This window comes from Oncorhynchus clarkii, chromosome 9, assembly GCF_045791955.1.
Source record: "Oncorhynchus clarkii lewisi isolate Uvic-CL-2024 chromosome 9, UVic_Ocla_1.0, whole genome shotgun sequence".
NCBI classification, from domain to species: Eukaryota; Metazoa; Chordata; class Actinopteri; order Salmoniformes; family Salmonidae; genus Oncorhynchus; species Oncorhynchus clarkii.
The window spans coordinates 52,204,895-52,228,688 of NC_092155.1; the positions used below are offsets into that span (position 1 = coordinate 52,204,895).

The window sequence follows — 23,794 nt, forward strand, 5'->3', positions numbered from 1 at the left end:
CTGACGTTAGCTAACAAACTTGTTTACTCTGCTGAAGGTAGCTACCAGTCTAGCAGTGACTGCCATGGCATAGGCGAAACTGATTGACAGTGTGTATCCCAAACGATAGATACATGATTTAGCTGTACAGGGCTGTAATGCTAGCTAGCTAACTTACCCAACTAGGCTAGCAAGTTAACCTCTACAGGATCGGTGTAGGTAAAATGGTGAAAGATTTTCACACTTGTTTGTAATTAGCACAGCCAGGCACAGAACACAACATGAGCATGATGACAAACACTGAAAAACAAATGTTTTCAAAACAATCTTGCCTAGAAAAATTCTGGGATTTCTGTGTGCTGGTTGTTCGAAGTAAACAACGTCATTATTCAAGTTTGTGGGCATGGCCCCTCTACCTAGTGAGCGGTTTCAGCATTCGCTTTGAATGCCGGACTTTGTGGTTCGCTATGAGCAGACGAATACACAGGTATTTGCAACTTCACCATTCTAGCAGTGAAATGAAAATGTGCTAGTTTTAGCTTGTGATTTGGATAATTGTGACGTTTATGATAAAAACGTAATGTTGTTAGTATAGTAATGACTATATTCTGTGGCAGAGCCAGGGTGAAATTCCCCTTTAAAACTCTTTCCAGGCATTGTTCTAATGAAAAGAAAACTGCTCCATGTTCAAGAGCACTCTGATGCATTCTGACCCAAATGTAAGATATTATGGGTTCTTAGGTCACTAGGACAAATATGGCTGCCTCTCTCTCACACACATACAGCGGAGTGCTTTCTAGGAGCTGTCTCATTAGTTTAGGGTAAGCATGGTTTGTTTCTCCTGTCAAAGGCAATATGTATTCTGCCCCTATCCCACATTGTTGCTTTAAAGGCCCAGTGCAGTCAAAAAAACATATTTTATATGCATTTCCACACTATGAGGTTGGAATAATACTGTGAAATTGTGAAAAGTATGATAATGCCCTTTTAGTGTAAGAGCTGTTTGAAAAGACCGCCTGAAATTTCAGTGGGATGGAGTTTTGGTCTTCCTGGTGACATCACCAGGTGGTAAATTTGTTAATAGACCAATAAGAGCGAGAATTCCAAACCAATAAGAGCGAGAATTCCAAAGTTTTCAGTTTTCCCCTCCCCACTTAGACCACTCCCAGACAGTCCTAGCAAAATTCCTGCTTGAGAAATTGCTCTTTGCTAAGAAACTATTTTTGTTTATTTTTGACCATTTTAATTTAAACAATCACAGTAAGGTACTTAATTGTTAATCAGAAATGATTTGCTATTGAGATAAAAACTGCTACATTGAACCTTTAATGTGGAGTTCGTCATTTTCAATGCTGCAGATTTAGTCAATTTCATTTGGTCTTATTCTTCCCAAGACAATCAAGAATGCTAATGACTGTGTCAAACTCAACAAGAGGATGATCATAGATCAAACTAGGAGTAAACAATACAGTGTTTTCTAACATTTTTATTGTTGAAGAATACAAGGGTCTATAGAGACTTAATAACGTTCAAGAAAACATGTTTACATCCATGCATGGTCAACAGATACTAAGCCTATATGGATTTATCAACAAAATTACACTTGATGAGTCAAATGAGTCTTATTGCTGAAGTGTATGGGGACCAACCAGAGTCGGAGCAATGTTTAGATGACAGACAACAAAAATTAGAACTTAAGCTTGATTAAGAGTGCTCTCTGCTGGCAGAAAGAAAGTTTCACACTGTATTTGCTTTTTATCACATACAGAGACGCTTGAGAGCCGAAATGACCACTCTGACTGGTCTGTCACAGGATTCTTCTGGGCAAATTCTCTTCTATCCATGGATTAAAGGTCACAACCTAAACCAAGAGAAAAGAAACACAGGTTACTGTAGCTACTGTGACCATTGTCTGTTAGCTGCGGGATTGTGATACTGAGCTATTTATGCCAATCAAATTAGTCACATGTGCCGAAAACAACAGGTGCAAACCTTACAGTGAAATGCTTACTTATAAGCCCTTAACCAACAATGTAGTTAAAATAAGTAATTAAACAAGTAATTAAAGAGCAGCAGTAAAATAACAATAGTGAGACTACAGTATATACAGGGGGGTACAGGTACAGAGTCAATATGCGAGGGCACCGGTTAATTGAGGTAATATGCACATGTGGGTAAAGTTATTAAAGTGACTATGTATAGATGATAACAACAGAAAGTAACAGCGGTGTAAAAGAGGGGTAGGGGGGGGCAATGCAAATAGTCTGGGTAGCCATTTGATTAGGTGTTCAGGAGTCTTATGGCTTGGGGGTAGAAGCTGTTTAGAAGCCTCCTGGACCTAGACTTGGCGCTCCGGTACCGCTTGCCGTGCTGTAGCAGAGAGAACATTCAATGACTAGGGTGGCTGGAGTCTTTGACAATTTTTAGGGCCTTCCTCTGACACCGCCTGGTATAGAGGTCCTGGATGGCAGGGAGCTTGGCCCCAGTGATGTACTGGGCCGTTCGCACTACCCTCTGTAGTGCCTTGCGGTCGGAGGCCGAGCAGTTGCCATACCAGGCAGCGATGCAACCAGTCAGGATGCTCGCAATGGTGCAGCTGTAGAACCTTTTGAGGATCTGAGGATCCATGCAAAATCTGTTCAGTCTCCTGAGGGGGAATAGGTTTTGTCGTGCCCTCTTCACGACTGTCTTGGTGTGCTTGGACCATGTTAGTTTGTTGGTGATGTGGACAGCAAGGAACTTGAAACTCTCAACCTGCTCCACTGCAGCCTCGTCGATGAGAATGGAGGCGGCTCAGTCCACTTTTTCCTGTAGTCCACAATAGTCTCCTTTGTCTTGATCACGTTGAGGGAGAGGTTGTTGTCCTTGCACCACACGGCCAGGTCTCTGACCTCCTCCCTATAGACTTTCTCATCATTGTTGGTGATCAGGCCTACTGTACCACTGTTGTGTCATCAGCAAATGTAATGATGGTGTTGGAGTCATGCCTGGCTGTGCAGTCATGAGTGAACAGGGAGTACAGGAGGGGAACGAGCACACACCCCTGAGGGGCCCCAGTGTTGAGTATCAGCGTGGCAGATGTGTTGTTACCTACCCTTACCACCTGGGGGCGGCCCATCAGGAAGTCCAGCATCCAGTTGCAGAGGGAGGTGTTTAGTCCCAGGGTCCTTAGCTTATTGATGAGCTTTGAGGGCTCTTTGGTGTTGAACGCTGAGCTGTAGTCAATGAATAGCATTCTCACATAGGTGTTCCTTTTGTTCAGTTGGGAAAGGGCAGTGTGGAGTGCAATAGAGATTGCATCATCTGTGGATCTGTTAGGGCTGTATGCAAATTGGAGTGGGTCTAGAGTTTCTGGAATGGTGTTGATGTGAGCCATGATCAGCCTTTCAAAGCACTTCATGGCTACAAACTAGTGTGCTGCGGGTTAGTCATTTAGGCAGATTTCCTTAGTGTTCTTGGGCACAGACACTATGGTGGTCTGCTTAAAACATGTTGGCATTACAGACTCGGACAGGGAGAGGTTGAAAATATCAGTGAAGACACTTGCCAGTTGGTCAGCGCATGCTCGTAGTACACGTCCTGGTAATCCATCTGGCCCTGTGGCCTTGTGAATGTTGACTTGTTTAAGCTCCGGAAAGTGTGATCACACAGTCTTCCGGGAACAGCTGGTGCTCTCATGCATGTTTTAGTGCCATTTGCCTCGAAGCGAGCATAGAAGTAGTTTAGCTCATCTGGTAGGCTCGTGTCACTGGGCAGCTCTCGGCTGTGCTTCCCTTTGTAGTCTGTAATGGTTTACAAGCCCTGCCACATCCAACGAGCATCAGAGCCGGTGTAGTACGACTCAATCTTAGTCCTGTATTGAAGCTTTACCTGTTTGATGGTTCGTCGGAGGGCATAGCGGGAGTTCTTATAAGCTTCCGGGTTAGAGTCGCCGCTCCTTGAAAGCGGCAGCTCTAGCCTTTAGCTCAGTGCGGATGTTGCCTGTAATCCATGGCTTCTGGTTGGGGTATGTACGTACAGTCACTGTGGGGACGACGTCATCGATGCGCTTATTGATTAAGCCAATGACTGATGTGGTGTACTCCTCAATGCCATTGGAGGAATCTCTGAACAGTCTGTGCTAGCAAAACACTCCTGTAGCAGCATCTGCTTTATCTGACCACATTTTTATTGATCTAGTTACTGGTGCTTCCTGCTTTAATTTTTGCTTGTAAGCAGGAATCAGGAGGATAGAATTATGGTCAGATTTGCCAAATGAAGGGCGAGGGAGAGCTTTGTATGTGTCTCTGTGTGTGGAGTAAAGGTGGTCCAGAGTTTGTTTTCCTCTGGTTGCACATTTAACATGCTGATAGAAATTTGGTAAAACGGATTTAAGTTTCCCTGCATTAAAGTCCCCGGCTACTAGGAGCGCTGCCTCTGGGTGAGCGTTTTCTTGTTTGCTTATGGCGGAAAACAGCTCATTCAATGTTGTCTTAGTGCCAGACTCTGACTGTGGTGGTATGTAAACAGCTACGAAAAATACTGATGAAAACTGTCTAGGTAGATAGTGTGGTCTACAGCTTATCATGAGATACTCTACCTCAAGCGAGCAATAGCTCAAGACTTCCTTAGATATCGTGAACCAACTGTTATACAAAAATACATAGCCCGCCGCCCCTTGTCTTACCAGACGCCGCTGTTCTATCCTGCCGGTACAGCGTATAACCAGCCAGCTGCATGTTGATAGTGTCATTGTTCAGCCACGACTCCGTGAAACATAAGATATTACAGTTTTTAATGTCCCGTTGGTAGTTTAATCTTGCGCGTAGGTCATCTATTTTATTCTCCAAAGATTGCACGTTTGCTAGCAGAATGGAAGGAAGTGGAGGTTTATTCGATCGCCTACGAATTATCAGAAGGCAGCTCGACCTCTGGCCCCTTTCTCTCCACGCAAATCACAGGGATCTGGGCCTGTTCCCGAGAAAGCAATATATCGTTCTCATCAGGCACATCAGACTCTTTAAAGGAAAAAAAGGATTCTGCCAGTCCGTGGTGAGTAATCGCAGTCCTGATTACCAGAAGTTATTTTCGGTCATAAGAGGCGGTAGCGGCAACATTATGTACAAAATAATTAAAAACATAAGTTACAAAAAACGCAAATAAACCAACCAAAAAACACAATCGGTTGGGGACATGTAAAAGGTTGGCCTTCTTCTCCGGTGCCATTATTATTTCATCCCTCACCTTACAGTGTATCCTTGGTCTCTGCCTTTTCCTTAGACTCCTCCTCTACTACTAGATTCTTCTTACTGAGGTGCCGCACCACCATTGTGGCATTGAATGCCCTCTGAAAACATATAGTCCACAGGTATAAAAGTGTGCTTTTAGAAAAGGTACATTTTGCCATTATACCACAGTGTACCACAGTGACATAGTCATACGTTCCTAGTGATTGACAAAAACGTACCTCTACCATAGACTACTTAAACTGGTACAACACTTCCACTCAAAAATAACTAACTGAAAGAACAGGCAGAGCCACGTATCCAATATAATTTCCCAGTGTGGCTTGCTTTGTTGAGGAAATTGTAGCGTTACCACCCATGACTATATTTGTTAGTGTAATGGTTGTTGAATTTGTTCATTTTCAGTCCCATGGCTTTCACCATGTTATCATTAAAATGAATCTCTTTATGACAATACGTTACATATCTCATTAGAAAACTCATGGTTTACAGGCCACACCTGGCCTGCAAGTAGGGTTGCAATATTCCGCTAACTAGAAATCCTGGTTGAATAATTTCTTGCTTATTCCCTCTGTTTTCCATGAATTTTCCAACTGTGATTTCTGGAAAACCTGCGAAATTTGGGAACGTTACCAGAATTTTGCAATCCTACCTACAAGTCACATTATGCTGGCTTGCAAAGTGATATATAATTCCTATTAGAATCCAGACAGATTTTGGATATCCAACAGCTGGAATTTTTATTCACCCGCAACATGCATTCTTTATGACTGCCAGAGTTAGGAACATTTTTATCTTGTATTATTGGCTGTACGTTTGTTTATCCCATGTGTAACCCTGTGTTGTTGATTTTGTCACACTGCTTTGCTTTGCCAGGTCGCAGTTGTAAATGAGAACTTGTTAAATGAAGGTGAAATAAAATCAAAAACATTACGCCATTTAAACTGGAACAAACATTTCAATAACAGGTGCAAAAAATCTAACTAACTGATTGGATTCGTTTTGAAAAATGTATGTTATTTATCTTTATGTAGCTTAAGATTAATCAATCAATGAATGTATATGCAAAAACAAAGATATTACAAACTATTCAAAAAGAATCTACCTGCAGTAGACTATGCTGGCAAATATGATAATGATTATGGTACAAATGTGGCCTTTTAGGGTACCAACCCAGTGACAAAGCTGTTAGTATCCTGGGAAACAGAAATGTATCTTCACATCGTACCCCTTTTTTGGAGAACGAGAGTATAATTAGTATAGATTTATATTCAAAATATTGGGTACAAAAATGTACCACCAGACTCTTTATCCACATATGTACCCTAAAATGTACCATGAGGTACCATGTGAGATCATTATGTGTACCTCTGAAGGCACATTGTGTATTTTGATATTTTTGTTCCCTAGGGAACAATATTGTACTCTAGCTGCACCCTTATTTCTAAGAGTGTAGTGCATTCCTGCACACAGAATAATTTATTTACATAGTCAATGTAACTGGGCATATATCTAGATTCTAGTTTTATGGGAGATATTGTATTGTGGAAGATGATTTGGACATTTTAAACAGTGCCCAGGCAGGACTAATCTTACCTTCCACTGGCTCTTAGCAAAGTTCTTCTGGATCTGCTTACTGACTGATCCATGAATGTTCTTCTCCAGAGCGGCTCCTCCTGATATCCTGATTCAACAACACACACAGCACCAATCAACAAGCCATCAATACCATTATCATATAACTTTGGAGTCATTAGCCCGCTATGCAAAAACTGGTTGAATCAAAGTTGTTTCCACATCATTTCAACAACCAAAATTCTATGTTATGACGTTGAATCAGCATGGAAAACTGATTGGATTTGAAAAAAGTAACCAACTTTTAACCTAAATCCAATGACATGGTGATGTTTTGTTGATTTCACGTTAGCTGACAACCACACCTCAACCAAATGTAAATCAAAACTAGACATTGAACTGACATCTGTACCCAGTGGGATGCTATGTGTACCGTATACTACATGTGATATAGTGACAGACCTACGGAGGCTTTTAATCGAAATTCTAGAGGGAACATAAAGTGATATGCAATCAATATAGATCAAGAAAAGTATTATATTTTGAGCAGAATGAATCTATTATATGTTTGGATTAAAGTGATCTATGTTTAAAACTCAACTGCCATGGACATTACGATAGGCTATAGAAGTATAGAAAAACTTGAAAATATCCCTAAATATCAAAGTACCCATTCATTGTGTTGTATAGAACATCTCATTCTTTACTTCAACTGACCAAATACATGCACACTGATAGTACTGAGAATGTTTACTAAACATGTTATAGAAAAGAATACACACAAAGCTACTATTTTTTTTTTTTAACTCACCAAAGATGCTTCAAGGCCTGCTCACAATTGTACCTCTCCTCTGGTTCTTTCTGCAACATGTGCGGAATGAAATCTTTTGCTGAACGGAAACATGTGGAGAGAGAAGCAGCATTCAGGAGGACATACAATTTCAAGACCAAAGAAAGTTCAATTAAAAGCACGTTGAAAGAAAGAAAAATAAGTCATTATTGCCGAGACAGTGATAACGTTGCATGACAAATAGGTGTGAGATGTGATGTGATGAACTAATACAGGCTAGCTAAAAGGATCTCTCATAGACCAAGGTCATACTTTACCTGAATTAGAGATTTCATCCCAATACGGGGAGTCAAACTCATATTCAGCCTTCATGATCTGCCGGTACATATGTGACTCACTCTCGTCATAAAACGGAGGGTAGCCACAGAGTCTGCAACGTAAAAAAGAAATCCTTTTAGCACAACATAACTTTTCACTTGTCTGTATTAAGTCAACTGTGAGGAATGAACCATTACCATACACTCACAGTATATAGGTGATCACCCCCAGAGCCCATAGATCCACTTCTTTGCCATATGATTTCTGCTGCAGAAGCTCTGGTGCTGCACACAAAATGAAAGAGAAGGTTAATGTATGAGGCTCAAACTGCTTTAATTCTACATGATGAGGGTTCAGAAGTGATCTTGGTATTTGGGGATCCTCACCCACATACGCAGGGGTTCCACATGCTGTGGTGAGCATCCCCTGCTCCTCCATCTTGGACAGGCCAAAGTCACTGATGACAATCTTGGAATCTTCCGACGGAGTCTGATACAGTAGGTTCTCAGGCTGGAATGATAATAATAGAAGGCCTAAAATAATTGACAATTAAGCTGTATCTATCAATCACTTGAACACTTGTACCAAACAATAAGAAAATCACATGAGAGTGTTGATCCCAATTATATGGAGCACATTGACCTTAACCTGTGAACTCTCAGATACATTCTATTCTCTTTTATGTTGATATACCTGGGGAACATATAACAGTAATCTTACGATGCTGTTTATAGTGAGGTTAAGTGTTTTTCTAACAGCTAGTGGACAGTTGTACCTTCAGGTCCCTGTGCACGATGCCCAGCTGGTGGAGGTATTGGACTGCCTCCAGAAGCTGTTGTATGACACGGCTGGCATCCCTCTCAGTGTAACTCCCCTTCTCCAGAATACGGTCCAGCAACTCGCCTCCTGTAACACTGTGGTAACAAGCCATCAATTGCATTGTAAAATATAAGCAACAACATAATCAACAATTCATCTTGGATTAGATCATTTCAGGGTATCTAAATTAAAATCCCACCACCCACAGAGTCATAACCAGATAAAGCTTTGTAGATGTCTCGAAGGTCTCCTCCAATGCCACAATGTTGGGATGGTTGATTCTGAAGGGGAAACAATGGATACACTCTGAACCATTGATTTCTTGTCTATTTTGTATTAGCTAAAAGTGCAGATGTGACACTAACCTGCGTAGCACTGCTATCTCATTCTCCAACATGGCTTCTTTGCCCTTTAGCGCCCTCTTGCGGATACACTTGACTGCTACAAGTTTCAGGGTGCGGCGGTGCTGAGCCACGCGCACCTCAGAGAATGATCCCCTGAAACACACCCACATCATATTAGTAAACATTCATACAGGCTTTCGTTCTCATTGCTTTATTTTGGGATGATAATTATTCAGTCACCCGATGAATTGGGATGGCTTCCCCCTCTGACAACTCCGGGGGCCTCTGCTAGAGAATTGTAATACTTCATAATGGGAAGAATGTGCCAGGATTTCAGTAAGCATCAAGGCATCAAGGTAATGGCTCTCACAGAATTGTATGGCTCTCACACCAAGTAAAGAGCCTTATATCTGTGTGGAAACGGCATGTAGATCTAATCCTATTTGGCAAAAATATAACAGACACTCACTCTCCTAGCTTCTCTCTCAGATCATACACTGCTGTGATGTCCTCTGCTTTCTTCCTGAATTCCTTCCCCAGAGGCATCTTCAATAGGCTTTATGCAATGGGGAAAATAGAAAAACGTAATGTCTCCTGTATTTGAGCAGAAATAACTCATTCACCATTCAAAGGAAAAGCAATAGGGTTATTCACCCAATCCAATTACACTGGTTAGTTATTTGGCAAAAAATAAATCTAGGGTCTGCACATCTTTAGTATTAGGTTAAGAGTAGCCTTTATTTATATTCTGATGTGTGTAACTTGCCAAATATTACTTTTAAACGGTGTTCAAATTAAATAGCCATCATAAGATAGGTCTGGAAGTAATCTGAATAATCTTTATACTGCTTTGAAGGTTTCTGAAGTTTCCGTCACTTTCCATCGAATGGTCATGTTCCATGCCAAATATGTCTGTAGGACTTCACTATTATATTTTTCCAACAGTGTAACCAAAATGTTAAATGCACAATTCAACTTTACAGCCTCAGGTGCATTTTAAATATATATTTTGATAGCGTTCAAGCCTATAACATACATGTGTTTATAACCTATTGTATTAACTCCAAATAGCACGGCAGAATGACTTGGTCAAATCTAACCTCCTAGTCTAAATAGGACATGCCTATTCAAATCAACTTTAATGTACCTGTAAAGTCTATATAACATAAAACAAGTGTGCTGTTTGGTTATATGTGGCGAAAAATAATAGGATGCCAGTTTACCTGTTGATTGCAGTGGCGGAGAATAATCCTGACTGTTAGCGTTCTTCACAGTTCTTCTCTCTGTACCTTCGTCACCACTGTCCTCTATGAGCATTCATTGAAAATCACACTTTTTTCCTGAAGCAACCTTGTCCACTCCACCCACACACTAACAGTACAAAGAGAAAAGCGGATGGAGAAAGCAAAGATGAAAACTGCCTCTCACAGTTACTCAACGCATCAGCTTCAAGAAAACAAGCCATGTGTAACAGCTTACTGTCAAGAGGAACTACTCAGTAGAACATACAGTGAACAGTACATATCTCTGCATCTGGTACATTAAGTTTGGTAGCACTGTTTACAATTTGATCAAGGAGAAAGCCATGTGCACCGGTTGACTTGCAGGTTGTCTAAGCCTGTGAAAGGAACACCACAGGCCCTATATTTACATTATGTAACCTGGCTTTTGTCTCTGAAACACCAACCTGCACTATCCTTCTATGGGCACAGGGTTATCCATTGAATCTCATCTATCCAATCCATCTGGCAAAAGGAACTCAAACAATCCTCTCGGCCAGAAGAACAGTCTATCCCACATTATGCATGCCTTTCATAGCAGAGCTGCAAAACAGAGGAAGATGCATTTACCCTGAGGACAAAATCATGCTTCGGAACAAAAATAAATAAATGACTGTGCCTATTCCATCTGAAATCAAAATATATACTCATTACTAATATGAATATTATTACACTCTCTATTGTAATCTATAATCTGCTGTTAGACACAGTAATTTCAAACTTTTAACTGCAGTGTAGAATTCAAACTGTCCTGAGTGAGAACTGTCCACATTTTAGGCATGTTGATATTGTTGTTATTGTGCCATCCAATACTGCCGATGTAAATGTGAATACTATTACAAAATCATCTGTTTGGACATTTTAGCCATTAGAGGGAAACATTGTCTGAATACACATGATGTCTTAATGTTTCCAGTTGGACTTTTTAGAAAGTATCTGTAAACTCTTCACTGTAGCACAATCAGTTAAACTGGTACTAAAAGACATCTTGATTTTCAGGAACCTAGGCCTTAATTTATTGCAAAGCAAAAAAAACTCTCATTACACATTGGACTCAGGCCAAATTCCGCCAGAGGGCGCTATTGTTCCTGATGACGTTTGTCCTCTGACGTCCAAACATAATCTGCCCAGCTGCTGATACACTCCATGGCTGGGGTCAGTTCTGAATTGAGTTGCGAATTGCTCTTTAAATGCAATTCAATTATTGAATTTGAATTTGCCACACCCAACAGAAAGCAGAATTTGAATTGAATTTGAATTAAAGTAAGTATAATTTAATTAAATGAAATTCAAATGGTTTATTTATTCTACACATCACGATACAAATGTTTATTTTGACATCATGTATGGCTACCAATGCCATGTAGCATGTGCTTGAAACATGTCATTTTTAAAACTCATTCTCCTAAAACAATTTGAAATAATTACGTGTGTTGTCTATAATAATTGATCCTTCCTTTAATGTTTTAAATATCAGAAACGTAAATACATTTCTCAGAATGCATTAGCTCAAAAGCTGCAGTATGAAACGGAACAATCCAATGCAATGTCAATATTAATGAGACTTTAATGTCTCAGTTGAATTGGTTTGAATTGCTTTTAATTCAATTCTACTTCCTTACATTAAAATTATGTTTCCTTTGGGGTGTGGCCAATTCAAGTTCAATTCATGGATTAATTTCAGAAATTCCGAATTGACGCCACCCCTAATACATTTGTGTCCCCCCACACCACTTCATAGATCCTTCATTCAGGATGCAAAGGTGTCGGTTTCCTCTTTAGATTTAATGGCATGCCGACCCTTAAGAGAGTCCACTGTCCCACTGTTGCTCCACAGCCTAAGTCCAGACCTCCTGGCCGATACTCCCTGCTCAGGGAACATGCCCTCTCCCTTGGCCTGGGAGTCCAGGTTACTTCCACCTGACCTCCACTTTTCCTCCACAGCCCAAGTCCAGACCTCCACACCGTGCCACGCCATCACGCCTCTCCCTGGGCATCACCCACCACCCCGTCCATAGGTATCCCTGTTACATGCAATCCGTTACTACCCAACCCGGGGTATGAGTCTGAAATGGGGAATTGTATGTTTGGGTACACCTTCTTTCCATGGTTATACTAATGTTTTCCTGTGTCCTTATTCCTCTTGGTTAGCCTAATGTCTGCAAATGCTGTTACATTGTAAATACATAGCAATTAAAAAGACATGTTTCACTTTGCATCAAATTGCTTGATCCTGGGTAGATACATTATAATGTATCACTAGCCACTTTAAATAATGCCACTTTTATATGTTTACATACCCTACATTACTCATCTCATATGTTTATACTGTACTCTATACCATCTACTGCATCTTGCCTATGCCGTTCTGTACCATCACTCATCATATATTTGTATGTACATATTCTTCATCCCTTTACACTTGTGTGTATAAGGTAGTTGTTATGGAATTGTTAGGTTAGATTACTCGTTGGTTATTACTACATTGTCGGAACTACAAGCACAAGCATTTCGCTACACTCGCATTAACATCTGCTAACCATGTGTATGTGACAAATAAAATTTGATTTGACATTATAATTACAAGTGTATCCTTTGCAACAGCATCGTAGTAACATAACATTTGATTCAATGTATCCTTTGGGACAGGTTATAACATGGCAAGGTGTGCCTTGTTTAAGGGTTGTTACCCTAGTCTATTAGGATACACATATCAACAACATAGCTAGCTGGGTTTTTTGTTATACTTTCCCTTGTATGTAATGTATGTAACAATGTCACACTTTGTTTGGAGTTATTAACATGGTAATTCACAGGTGACTTTGAAATGTGTAATTACTTACAAAACATAAGTCTGCAAAAACATGAAGTAGATAATGAGTAATTACACAAGTGGAATACCCTTCAGCAAGTGGACTTGTAATCACACTAGGTAACTGGCCTTCCATAGCTCTTCGGAGACTAAGTCATTGGTACATTTTTATTTATAAGGCCATACTAAGACAGCTCTCATTCGCGTACTTATATTGTCCAGCAGACTAACGTCAATGATCAACTACAGTGTCTTCAGATAGTATTCATACCCCTTGACTTCCTCCACATTTTGTTATGTTAAATCCTGAATTCAAAATTGATTAAATATATTATCTTGTCACCCATCTACGCACAATACCCCATAATGACAGTGAAAACATGTTTTTTGAATGTTTAGCAAATTTATCGAAGTAGTATTCACACCCCTGAGTCAATACATGTTAGAATCACATTTGGCAGTGATTACAGCTGTCAGCTTTTCTGGGTAAATATCTAAGAGCTTTGCACACCTGGATTGTACATTATTCTTTGAAAAAGTCTTCCAGCTCTGTCAAATTGGTTGGTGATCATTGTTAGACAGCCATTTTCAAATCTTACCATAGATTTTCAAGTAGATTTTAGTCAAAACTGTAGCTCAGCCACTCAGTAACATTCACTGACTTCTTGGAAAGCAACTACAGTGTAGATTTGGCCTTGTGTTTTAGGATCCTCTAGGATTTTGCCTGTGGTTAGCTCCATTACATTTCTTTTTTATCCTGAAAAACTCCACAGTCCTTTAACGATTACAAGTATAACCATAACACGATGCAGCAACCACTATGCTTGAAAATATGGACAGCGGTACTCAGTAATGTGTTGTATTGGATTTGCCCCAAACATAACACTTTGTATTCAGGACCAAAAATGAATTGCTTTGCCAAATGTTTTGCAGTATTACTTTAGTGCCCTGTTGCAAACAGGATGCATGTTTAGGAATATTTTTTATTCTGTACAGGCTTCCTTTTCATTCTGTCAATTAAGTTAGTATTGTGGAGTAACTACAATGTTGATTCAGCCTCATTTCTCTATCACAGCCATTATTGTTTTAAAATCACCATTGGCCTCATTGTGAAATCCTTGAGCGGTTTCCTTCCTCTCTGGCAACTGTATTTATGTAGTGACTTGTATTGATACACCATCCAAAGTGTAATTTAGAACTTCACCATGGGCCTCCCGAGTGGCACAGCGGTTTAAGGGTTTGGGTTTGGCCGGCCAGAATGTCCTCGTCCCATCGTGCTCTAGCGATTCCTTGTGGCGGGCCAGGTGCATGCATGCTGACTTCGGTCGCCAGCTGTACTGTGTTTACACCATTCTAAAGAAGATTGAACTGTGTCACAGGATAATTATTTTATGTTAAATTGGGTCCATTTTAGCTGCAGTGTAAAGACAGCTTTAGTGTTGTATTGTAAGCAACAAAGGCAAATAATTCACAACAGAGGTTTCTATCATCAACTGTGCTTTAATGTAAAAAGAACAAGAAACAATAGTATTAACTTTTCTAAGTACTACCAGTTAAAACAGTGTATTTCTTTTGTTAGTAGCTAAATATTTTCAATTTATTTCATGAGTAATATTTGAACTAAAAGCTGCTTGGTTGCATAGTTTAAATGCTTGTCTGATCTTCTCTTGAAGAGAAATTAATCAATTAAATTAATATAAATTAATCTCTACCAGTTACATGTGTTCCACCTGGCAAGCATGGCTAGTTCCGAGGACCAGAGTCAGAGTAAGTCCAAATGATTTTAGAACATCCAGAGGCACATTGCGTACTCTGTGTCAGTCTTATCTGAACAAGTGCTGTATACAGTGCCTTCGGAAAGTATTCAGACCCCTTGACTTTTCCACATTTTGTTACAGCCTTATTCTAAAATATATTCAATTGTTTTTTCCCCCTCATCAATCTACACACAATACCCCATAATGACACGGCAAAAACTGGTTTGAAGAACTGAAATATCACATTTACATAAGTATTCAGACCCTTTACTCAGTCCTTTGTTGAAGCACGTTTGGCAGTGATTGGCACAGCTGTATTTGGGGAGTTTCTCCTATTCTTCTCTGCAGATCCTCTCAAGCTCTGTCAGGTTGGATGGGGAGTGTCCCTGTACAGCTATTTTGAGGTCTCTCCAGAGATGTTAGATCTGGTTCAAGTCCGGGCTCTCGCTAGGCCACTCAAGGACATTGAGACTTTTCCCAAAGCCACTCCTGCGTTGTCTTGGCTGTGTGCTTAGGGTAATTGTCCTGTTGGAAGGTGAACCGTCGCCCCAGTCTGAGGTTCTGTGTGCTCTGGAGCAGGTTTTCATCAAGGATCTCTCTGTACTTTGCTTCGTTCATCTTTGCCTAAATCCTGACTAGTCTCCCAGTCCCTGCGGCTGAAAAACTTTGCCACAGCATGATGCCGCCACCACCACGCTTCACCGTAGGGATGGTGCCAGGTTTCCTCCAAACGTGACACTTGGCATTCAGGCCAAAGAGTGCAATCTTGGTTTCATCAGACCAGAGAATCTTGCTTCTCGTGGTCTGAGAGTCTTTAGGTGCCTTTTGGAAAACTCCATGTGGGCTGTCACGCGTCTTTACCTAGGAGTAGCTTCCGTCTGACCACTCTACCATAAAGACCTGCTTGATAGAGTGTCACAGAGAGGAACTCCGGAGCTCTATCAGAGTGACCATTGGGTTCTTGGACACCTCCCTGACCAAGGCCCTTCTCCCATGATTTCTCAGTTTGGCTGGGAGGCCAGCTCAAATTGATAAAAACCTGTTTTTGCTTTGTCATTATGGGGCATTGAGTGCAGATTTATGTCCATTTTAGAATAAGGCTGTAATGTAACAACATGTGGAAAAAGTCAAGGTGTCTGAATACTTTCCGAAGGCACTGTATATAATAAAGTGCATTTGCATTTGAAAACATGCACTCCAATACTAATAGGTGTGCTCTGTTAAAATAAATGTATATGAATGAATAATAAACATGGCTTCCACCACAGTCACAGACAACCATGACGTGGTTCTCTATTAGCTGAGTGCTCCAATAACATGTTATTCATATACACCAGATCTGTCTTTTTCTGAACACTACTGCTGCCGCTCAGGTCTGATGGTTTTGACCTTATGGCCAAATTATTAATTAGAACTTATGAGAGCAACCAGTAAATGCTCCTTGTTGAATGAGCTCAAATAAAGTGCACCATGCTATGCTCACACTCCTTGGGCACAGTCAGCTTGTAGCTATGGCAGACCAACTTATAGTTTTGCCCCTCGTTGTTGTCCCAGTGCTCTTTCCCGGACACTTTGTATCGGACAGCAAATTCCAAAGCGGCTCCAGGAAGCAGGAAGGGAGGAACAGGCAGGTGGAAACGAAAGGTGTCACAATTGAGCTGCTCCTGCGTTCCATCCCAGGACTTGCAGGTGGTGGATACCCAGGAGGCCTTTGTTTCTGAGCTGCACCTCCATCCTGTGAAAGAATAGCGCACGCTCACCTCTTTCTCAAAATGGAGGTTGATGACCTGAGTGATCCCGATGATGCCCAGGTCAAAGCACAAAACCCTCTCCAGACAGACTCTCTGCTGGCGCAGGCGGCTGAAGAATTCAGGTCGATCACCGGGTTGCTGAGGGAACACCGGCTTCAGATACGGCAGCGAGATTTCCAAGTTCTTCCCCCCAGCCAGCTCTGCACCCATCAAAAGCCTGAAGGAGACATGTTGTGGCACAAAGGGATCCTCTCCGGTTTTGAAAACCTTAACATCCTCTAGGTCCAGGCCCAGACAGTCTACAAAACGCACCCCAACATTACGAGTGTGCCTCTTCCACTCTGTGGAGGAGGACAGAGATCGTGCACGTCTTCGGATAATGGGTTTGGGCATGGGCTCACACGAAAGGCCTCGACTAAACTCCAGTTCCCTGGGTGCAGGGGCTCTTGGGTTGGGTGGGCGGATTGGAACACGCTTCCTTTCCACGTCAGCTTTTGATCTGAGCATTTCATTCAGATTGATAGTGAGGTTGGTTCCGGAGGCATTCTTTGAGGCCTTAGGCAGTTCACTATTACATGAGGGAATTCTCTCCTTCCCAATAGTCCAATCCATGATGTTAAATTAAAGAGGTCCTTCACACCTTATAAAAAAAGTGAAGGAAAAAGTTATGGGTCATAATCTCAAATCTGGAGAGTTTTGCAATGTAAAAACACATTTAATTTAATAAATATTTTTTTTATAAATAATTTAATAAATTAAAATGTATCCTGTTTTATCTACATTCTTCACCATATGCTTTTGAACAGTGAAACATTTTGGCTCTATATGTCAGTATTGTACTGGATAGTACCATGATAATCTGGTGTCGCGTCAACGTGCTAGTCAGAAATAGGAAACTCGGAAATATCCAACTTGCTAACTGGTTGAATGCGACACGTGTATAACCAGTTATCAAGTTGGAAATGTCTGAGTTTCTTATTCCGACGAGCACGTGAACGCGGCACAAATATCACACACTTTGCTAGCTTTTTATTTTTAAAATTGGCAGGCATTCTCAATCATGAAAATGACAAAGCAATATATACCCATTTAGCTAAAGAAATTGCAAACATGATATTGATTTATCATTTGCCCATCTGCACATTTTCTCCTAGATGAAACATTTAATCTCAACACAGTTCTTTCTCCAAAACTAAAACCTGTAATAAACAGAGTGGACTATGTTTTGTAGACTTTACCCTTTGCCAAAGTTTGGAAAAATGTTGTTTAGGAGTGCAAGGGCGAATTGAGTTATTGCACACGGGCACTTCACAGAATAGGTGTTCCCTAACAAAAATACGCAAATATATTCCAGAAAGGTTAGTTATAAACATGTTTGACTATATGCTTCCAGAGACTTCCAGTCATTGCGCTAACGCTAGTTAGCAATGGCTCGCAAAACTACCTTCAACTTCCCTCAAACTGCATGCAGACATTAAAATGGTAGACCTATCCATGAGTTCATCTGACTATAGGTAAGTAGAAAAAAGGGCTTAATTGCCAACATTTCACACTATCCCTTTAACTATTAAAATGGGTGGACTAGATGGGCCTACCTAAAGTGCTTTTATTTCTAAATGGCAAAACAGATGCTTGAAAATACGCTGAAAGAGAAGGTGACATTATGCACTGCCGCCTCATTTTCATCATTTGATCTCAAATCCAAAATGGTAGCATCGACCCATCCAGACAAAATATTAGCTTCACTGTCCAAATACATATTGTATAACATGCACAAAAAAGAGCCAGTGTAAAACAAACAATTCATGGTGTGACTAGTCTGGGCTACAAAACATGTGACTTTATATAGCATACATACAGTCCCCAAAATTCCTGTGTGGGGGAGGGTGATTCAGCACTGAAATAGAATGAACAGAATGGACTTCCCCAGTCAAGTCAATGATGTCATAATGGGTGGACTGGCAGCCATAGAGTGGTGAGGAGGAGGAAAGCAACTTCCCTATTCATTTTCTGTATTCTGGGTTCACTCAAAGTTTTAAGCTTTGTTTTACTATTGACAGTTACAGCTGTTTAGGTGATTGTATATCGATTCACTCTCCTTAAAATGTAAGTCATCTGATTTATTAGCTTCAGTCTGAATTGTTTAATCAAACTTTTCACTGCCAGCTCCTGATATCAGAGCATAAAAACTACAATCTGTCCCCTGAATTAGCCTACTGCGGCACGCATGCGCACTAGGCCCGAGTAGTTTTGACCGTTTTCCCCAGCTAAACTACACTGAACAAAAATATAAAACGCAACAATCAGAATGAGTTTTTCCACACAAAAAAGGGCTTTATATCAGACAGAAATACTCCTCAGCACCCCTCCCCTCCCCTCCACCCTGCTCAGGCAATCCCGCAGGTGAAGAAGCCGGATGTGGAGGTCCTGGGCTGGTGAGGTTACACGTGGTCTACGGTCGTGAGGCCGTTTGGACGTACTGCCAAATTCTCTAAAATTATGTTGGAGGCGGCTTATCATAGAGAAAGTATGATTCAGTTATCTAGCAACAGCTCTCGTGGACATTCCTGCAATCAGCATGCCTATTTGCAAGCTTCCTCAAAATTTGAGAAATGTGGCATATTGTCCCCGGCACAAGGTGCACCTGTGTAATGATTATACTGTTTAATCAGCTTCTTGATACACCACACCTGTCAGGTGGATGGATTATCTATTGTTTAGTTGAATAGTCATGGCCAATGGTCTTGTGCAATGATGTCATAATTTCCTCAAAGTTTGTACAGCAGATGTAGCCAATTGAATAGTCCACCATTTAAGAATATGCATAAAATGCATGCTCCAAATGCAACATCTGCCTATGCCCACACATATTGTCTCAATAAATGTTTTTATTTTTAATACCCTCAAACACCAAGTTAGGCATAGGCTACCAAATTTCAAAATAGGCCATCATCACTCTTACTCATGAATTATAATTCTTCACATTTTAAAGGTGGAATGTCCTAACTGCATCTCCATGCCATTAATTTGATTGATCTTAATCAGTTTAAATAGGAATATGCATTTAGATCCTCTTCAATTACTGTTTCATGAGCAAATTAGAGCAGATGGTGTTAACAAACTATTAGCCTTTCTTGTACTTTGTTTCAATCAAAGCATATATACTGCCTAATAGTGCATGTACGGTGCATTCAGAAAGTATTCAGAAAGTATTCAGACCCCTTCATTTTTTCCACGTTACAGCCTTATTCTAAAATGGATTCAATCTACACACAATACCATATAATGAAAATAAACCGTTTACATTTTATTTTTGTACATTTTTCCACATTTATTAAAAATAAAAGTCTGAAATATCACATTTACATAAGAATTCAGACCCTTTACTCAGTCCTGTGTCGAAGCTCCTTGTGATTACAGCCTCAAGTCTTCTTGGGTATGACGCTACAAGCTTGACACACCTGTATTTGGGGATCGTATTTGGGGATTTTCTTCTCTGCAGATCCTCTCAAGTTCTGTCAGGTTGGATGGTGAGCATCACTGCACAGCTATTTCCAGGTCTCTCCAGAGATACTCGACTAGGTTTAAGTCCGGGCTCTGGCTGGGCCACTCAAGGACATTCAGAGACTTGTCCCAAAGCCACTCCTGCGTTGTTTTGGCTGTGTGCTTAGGGTTGTTTTCTTGTTGGAAGGTGAACCTTCGCCCAAGTCTGAGGTCCTTCGCCCCAGTCTGAGGTCCTGATGCTGCCATCACGCTTCACCGTAGGGATGGTGCCAGGTTTCCTCCAGACGTGATGCTTGGCATTCAGACCAAAGAGTTCAATCTTGGTTTCATTAGACCAAAGAATCTTGTTTAGGCAAACTCCAAGTGGGCTGTCATGTGACTTTTACTGAAGAGGGGATTCCGTCTGGCCCCTCTACCATAAAGGCCTGATTGGCGGAGTGCTGCAGAGATGGTTGTCCTTCTGGAAGGTTCTCCCATCTCCACAGAGGAACTCTGGAGCTCTATCAGAGTGACCATTGAGTTCTTGGTCATCTCCTTGACCAACGCCCTCGACACAATCCTGTCTCAGCACTCTACGGACAATTCCTTTGACCTCATGGCTTGGTTTTTGCTCTGACATGCACTTTCAACTGTGGGACCTTATATAGACAGGTGTGTGCCTTTCCAAATCATGTCCAATCAATTGAATTTACAACAGTTGGACTCCAATCAAGTTGTTGAAACATCTCAAGGAGGATCAATGAATAGAGGATGCACCTGAGCTCAATTTCGAGTCTCATAGCAAAGGGTCTGAATACTTATGTAAACAACGTATTTATTTTGAATACATTTGCACACAAAATAATTATTCTGTTTTTGCTTTGTCATTATGGGGTATTATTGTGTGTAGATTGATGAGGATAAAACATAAAAGTAATCCATTTTAAAATCAATTTTAGGCTGTAATGTAACAAAATGTGGAAAAAGTCAAGGGGTTTAAATACTTTCCGAATGCACTGTATGGTCAACTTCAGCTAACCATCCTAAAATATAATTTGAAATAATTTTTGGGGTGTAACTGTGCTATTATGCTATTATATTCGGTTCTGTTATGTAAAATGTAAATTAATCATTGTGATCTTGCAAGAGATTGATTCAGCTTTGATTTAACTTTACAAAACAAGCACCATTGTGAGAAGTGATACTTTTCTATTTGTAATAATAAGAAGTGATGAGTATGACTATTGAGTAGGCAACAGATCTTGATGAGATGTCATTTTAAGCGATTGTAGCACCCTTTGTGGTCCTGAAAGGACAGCGCCAGAATCGCGCAATGACGTTAAAGAAGTTGAACCAACTTGTGGTGCTGAAGGATAGCTCTGCCATTCGCCCAGTTCAGGAACAAACAACAATCATTTGCAGTAGGCTTATAGCCTAATAGTCCTACGACTACATGGTACAGCTATTTGTAGGCTATAGCCTAATGTAAATACAAATAGCGTAATATCATGGCACTGTTTATGAGGATAGCTTTATTGCGAGTAAGCATTTTGTGTAGCTTATACACGGTATCATAATCAATTGACCAAGTAGTAAACATAAATCCTTACTACAGGGGCCTCCCAAGTAGCGCAGCGGTCTTAGGCAAGGCATCACTACAGATCCCAGTTCGATCCCAGACTGTGTCACAACCCGCCATGACCGTGAGTCCCATGGGGTAGCTCACAATTGGCCCAGTGTTGTCCGGCAGCACTACACCCCTGGTCATGACTGAATCTAAATATCTGTTGTAAGACGACAGTGGCGAAGGATATCAATATTACTTCATGCGGATCAAAGTTCAGTTTTAAGATTCATTGGCGTAAAGTTAACTGGACGCTTCTGACTGATCTTGGAACTGTGACAACGGGCAGCCTCTCCCCGCTTGGTTAATCTGAGACAAAATGTCCACAGGGAAGCCTTATCAACCCAACCTTCAGTATGCTATCCTGTATATCGTTTTTTCGCATGAGGCAAATACTTACTACAATATGGCCGAGCCTAACCAAACCACAGACTGAACATTGTCCCATGCAATCAGCTGGCAAATTTGACAAACACTTCCAGCTTATTGCAAGGAAACGTGCTTTGGTTGACTACATTCGGTTACATTAGGCTATTGTTTACATATTGCTCATCACGCGCATTGCATCAGGAGATTGAAAATACAAGTGACAGAACCTACCACCGCAGCAAAAAGTCAGGTAAATAACACTTTCTCCTTCTCCTACTGTCAAAAGAACCAACAGCACTGACAACGGTAGATATCATTTTATCCTACATTCTGGCTTGTAGAGTCTTGCATATTTTTTAGGCAGACTTCTTTCAGACTGCATATCCCTGGGTTAACAATGGTAAGAGTCTGATGTTTTGGAAATGTACCCTTTACCCCTTTCAAACTGACTATTGTCATAGATAGAACAATGAGAAAGATATTTCACCGGATGCGCTTGGAATTTCCACTCACTACCAAATATGGAAGTGAGAGGAGGCCTAGTCGCCAGCAGTGGGAGAAGATGGAAGGAGATTGATTTCTCATCGATGAAACAATACAGCTTTCAGTTCACAAGACTAGAATCTGTTTTAAACAGAGTGGATGAAGTATTTTAGATTTTAACATTTGCAAAAAATGTTTTAAATCGCGTTGCTTAGTGGGTGTGAAAAGGCGAAATGCGTTATTGCACACGCGCGTTTCACAGATTGTGCGTTCCCTAACGGAAATATGCAGACGTCTGCTAGAACAGGCAAATAGGATCTCGCTGACTCTGCCCACCTCCTTGCTTGTTCTGCCTATTATGACTCATTTGTTTCTATTGGAAACGAGAGGCTGTGGTCTGTCTTGGTTTCGTTATAAAAATCTTTGCTATCGTATTTGTTTATTAAATCAGACTTAATTAACATAATCTACAAATCACCTTACACCACGACTCATTATTATTTGTAGATCAGTCAGTCAGTCAGTCACACTCTACCCATGATACATCACGGTTTTGTTGCTCTCGAACACAGCCTCGGTCTTTGTAGTGCGACTTCACTTTCAGACAGAAAGGAAGACTTGGCGTATCTTTGTACAGTCTATGGCGTATCCTCTCGAGTCAGGAAATAAATATTATATTCTTATGTTGATCCCTTGAAATGGTTGGCTTATTCAATAAAAACGAACGAACAAATCACAACAGCTCACCATTTGTACGAAGTATGGGATGATTGTCAAGTAGGCTATATTTTGTAGGTTGAACCCGAAGACTGATCCTCCATTTACTAGCAGCCTACATATTTCGTAGTTGGCCATTCGCGTGCGTGTGATTACGCGGACTGATTCGCACAACATGTGGGCAAATACTCATGTAGCCAACACACAGTAGGCCTATCCCGGATGCGAAACTCACAATGTGTAGATCATCGAAGATGCGCCCACATACTTCAATTTTGCCATGCCAACGACAGACCTGATTTTATCAGGTTGTCTTATGGGAAATGCAGTGGTTGAGCTCATGATAGTAATATTTGTCAGCGTTTTAGTGTGAATTTAAGTTAACAAAAATGTACCTACTGAACCTGAAACATATTTAAACATCTATATGGTTAAGGATTAAATAGAGAAAACAATACAGCATGTGTG

At 40.8% G+C, this 23,794-nt stretch overlaps 2 protein-coding genes across 5 annotated transcripts; both read right to left on the bottom strand.

Annotated features, from left to right (window-relative positions):
* Positions 1-1,495: 1,495 nt before the first annotated feature.
* LOC139416521 (calcium/calmodulin-dependent protein kinase type 1B-like) lies at positions 1,496-23,469 on the bottom strand. Of its 2 annotated transcripts, XM_071165221.1 has the most exons (13): positions 23,357-23,469; positions 10,274-10,421; positions 9,520-9,606; positions 9,072-9,203; positions 8,913-8,987; positions 8,663-8,801; positions 8,274-8,397; positions 8,096-8,171; positions 7,887-7,999; positions 7,591-7,669; positions 6,801-6,888; positions 5,203-5,305; positions 1,496-1,840 (listed from the first exon to the last, which is right to left on the bottom strand). In XM_071165221.1, exons 3-12 carry the CDS (start codon positions 9,594-9,596, stop codon positions 5,204-5,206), a joined length of 1,005 nt encoding a protein of 334 aa, XP_071021322.1. In that variant the 5' UTR covers positions 9,597-9,606; positions 10,274-10,421; positions 23,357-23,469; the 3' UTR covers positions 1,496-1,840; position 5,203. The 2 variants fall into 2 exon arrangements, with proteins under 2 accessions (XP_071021322.1, XP_071021323.1); XM_071165222.1 differs by lacking the exon at positions 5,203-5,305.
* On the bottom strand, positions 14,552-23,489 carry LOC139416522 (protein phosphatase 1, regulatory subunit 3Da). 3 transcript variants are annotated; one of them, XR_011635105.1, is made up of 3 exons: positions 23,357-23,482; positions 16,074-17,290; positions 14,552-14,993 (listed from the first exon to the last, which is right to left on the bottom strand). XR_011635105.1 is itself a non-coding variant. In XM_071165223.1 (2 exons), the coding sequence occupies exon 2, from the start codon at positions 17,260-17,262 to the stop codon at positions 16,354-16,356; it is 909 nt and encodes a 302-aa protein (XP_071021324.1). In that variant the 5' UTR covers positions 17,263-17,290; positions 23,357-23,489; the 3' UTR covers positions 14,563-16,353. The 3 variants fall into 3 exon arrangements, 1 of the variants encoding a protein (XP_071021324.1); XR_011635104.1 differs by having other exon boundaries at positions 14,560-15,014; positions 15,164-17,290; positions 23,357-23,473; XM_071165223.1 differs by having other exon boundaries at positions 14,563-17,290; positions 23,357-23,489.
* Positions 23,490-23,794: the final 305 nt, after the last annotated feature.

Excerpts from the sequence above, each read along its gene's own strand:
- LOC139416522 (XM_071165223.1), bottom strand. The coding sequence starts at position 17,262 with ATGGATTGGACTATTGGGAAGGAGAGAATTCCCTCATGTAATAGTGAA.
- LOC139416521 (XM_071165221.1), bottom strand. The coding sequence starts at position 9,596 with ATGCCTCTGGGGAAGGAATTCAGGAAGAAAGCAGAGGACATCACAGCA. Across the intron at positions 8,398-8,662 it reads TCGTGCACAGGGACCTGAAG|CCTGAGAACCTACTGTATCA; the intron begins GTACAACTGTCC and ends TTATCATTCCAG. Across the intron at positions 6,889-7,590 it reads CAGGCCTTGAAGCATCTTTG|GATATCAGGAGGAGCCGCTC; the intron begins GTGAGTTAAAAA and ends TTGTTGAATCAG.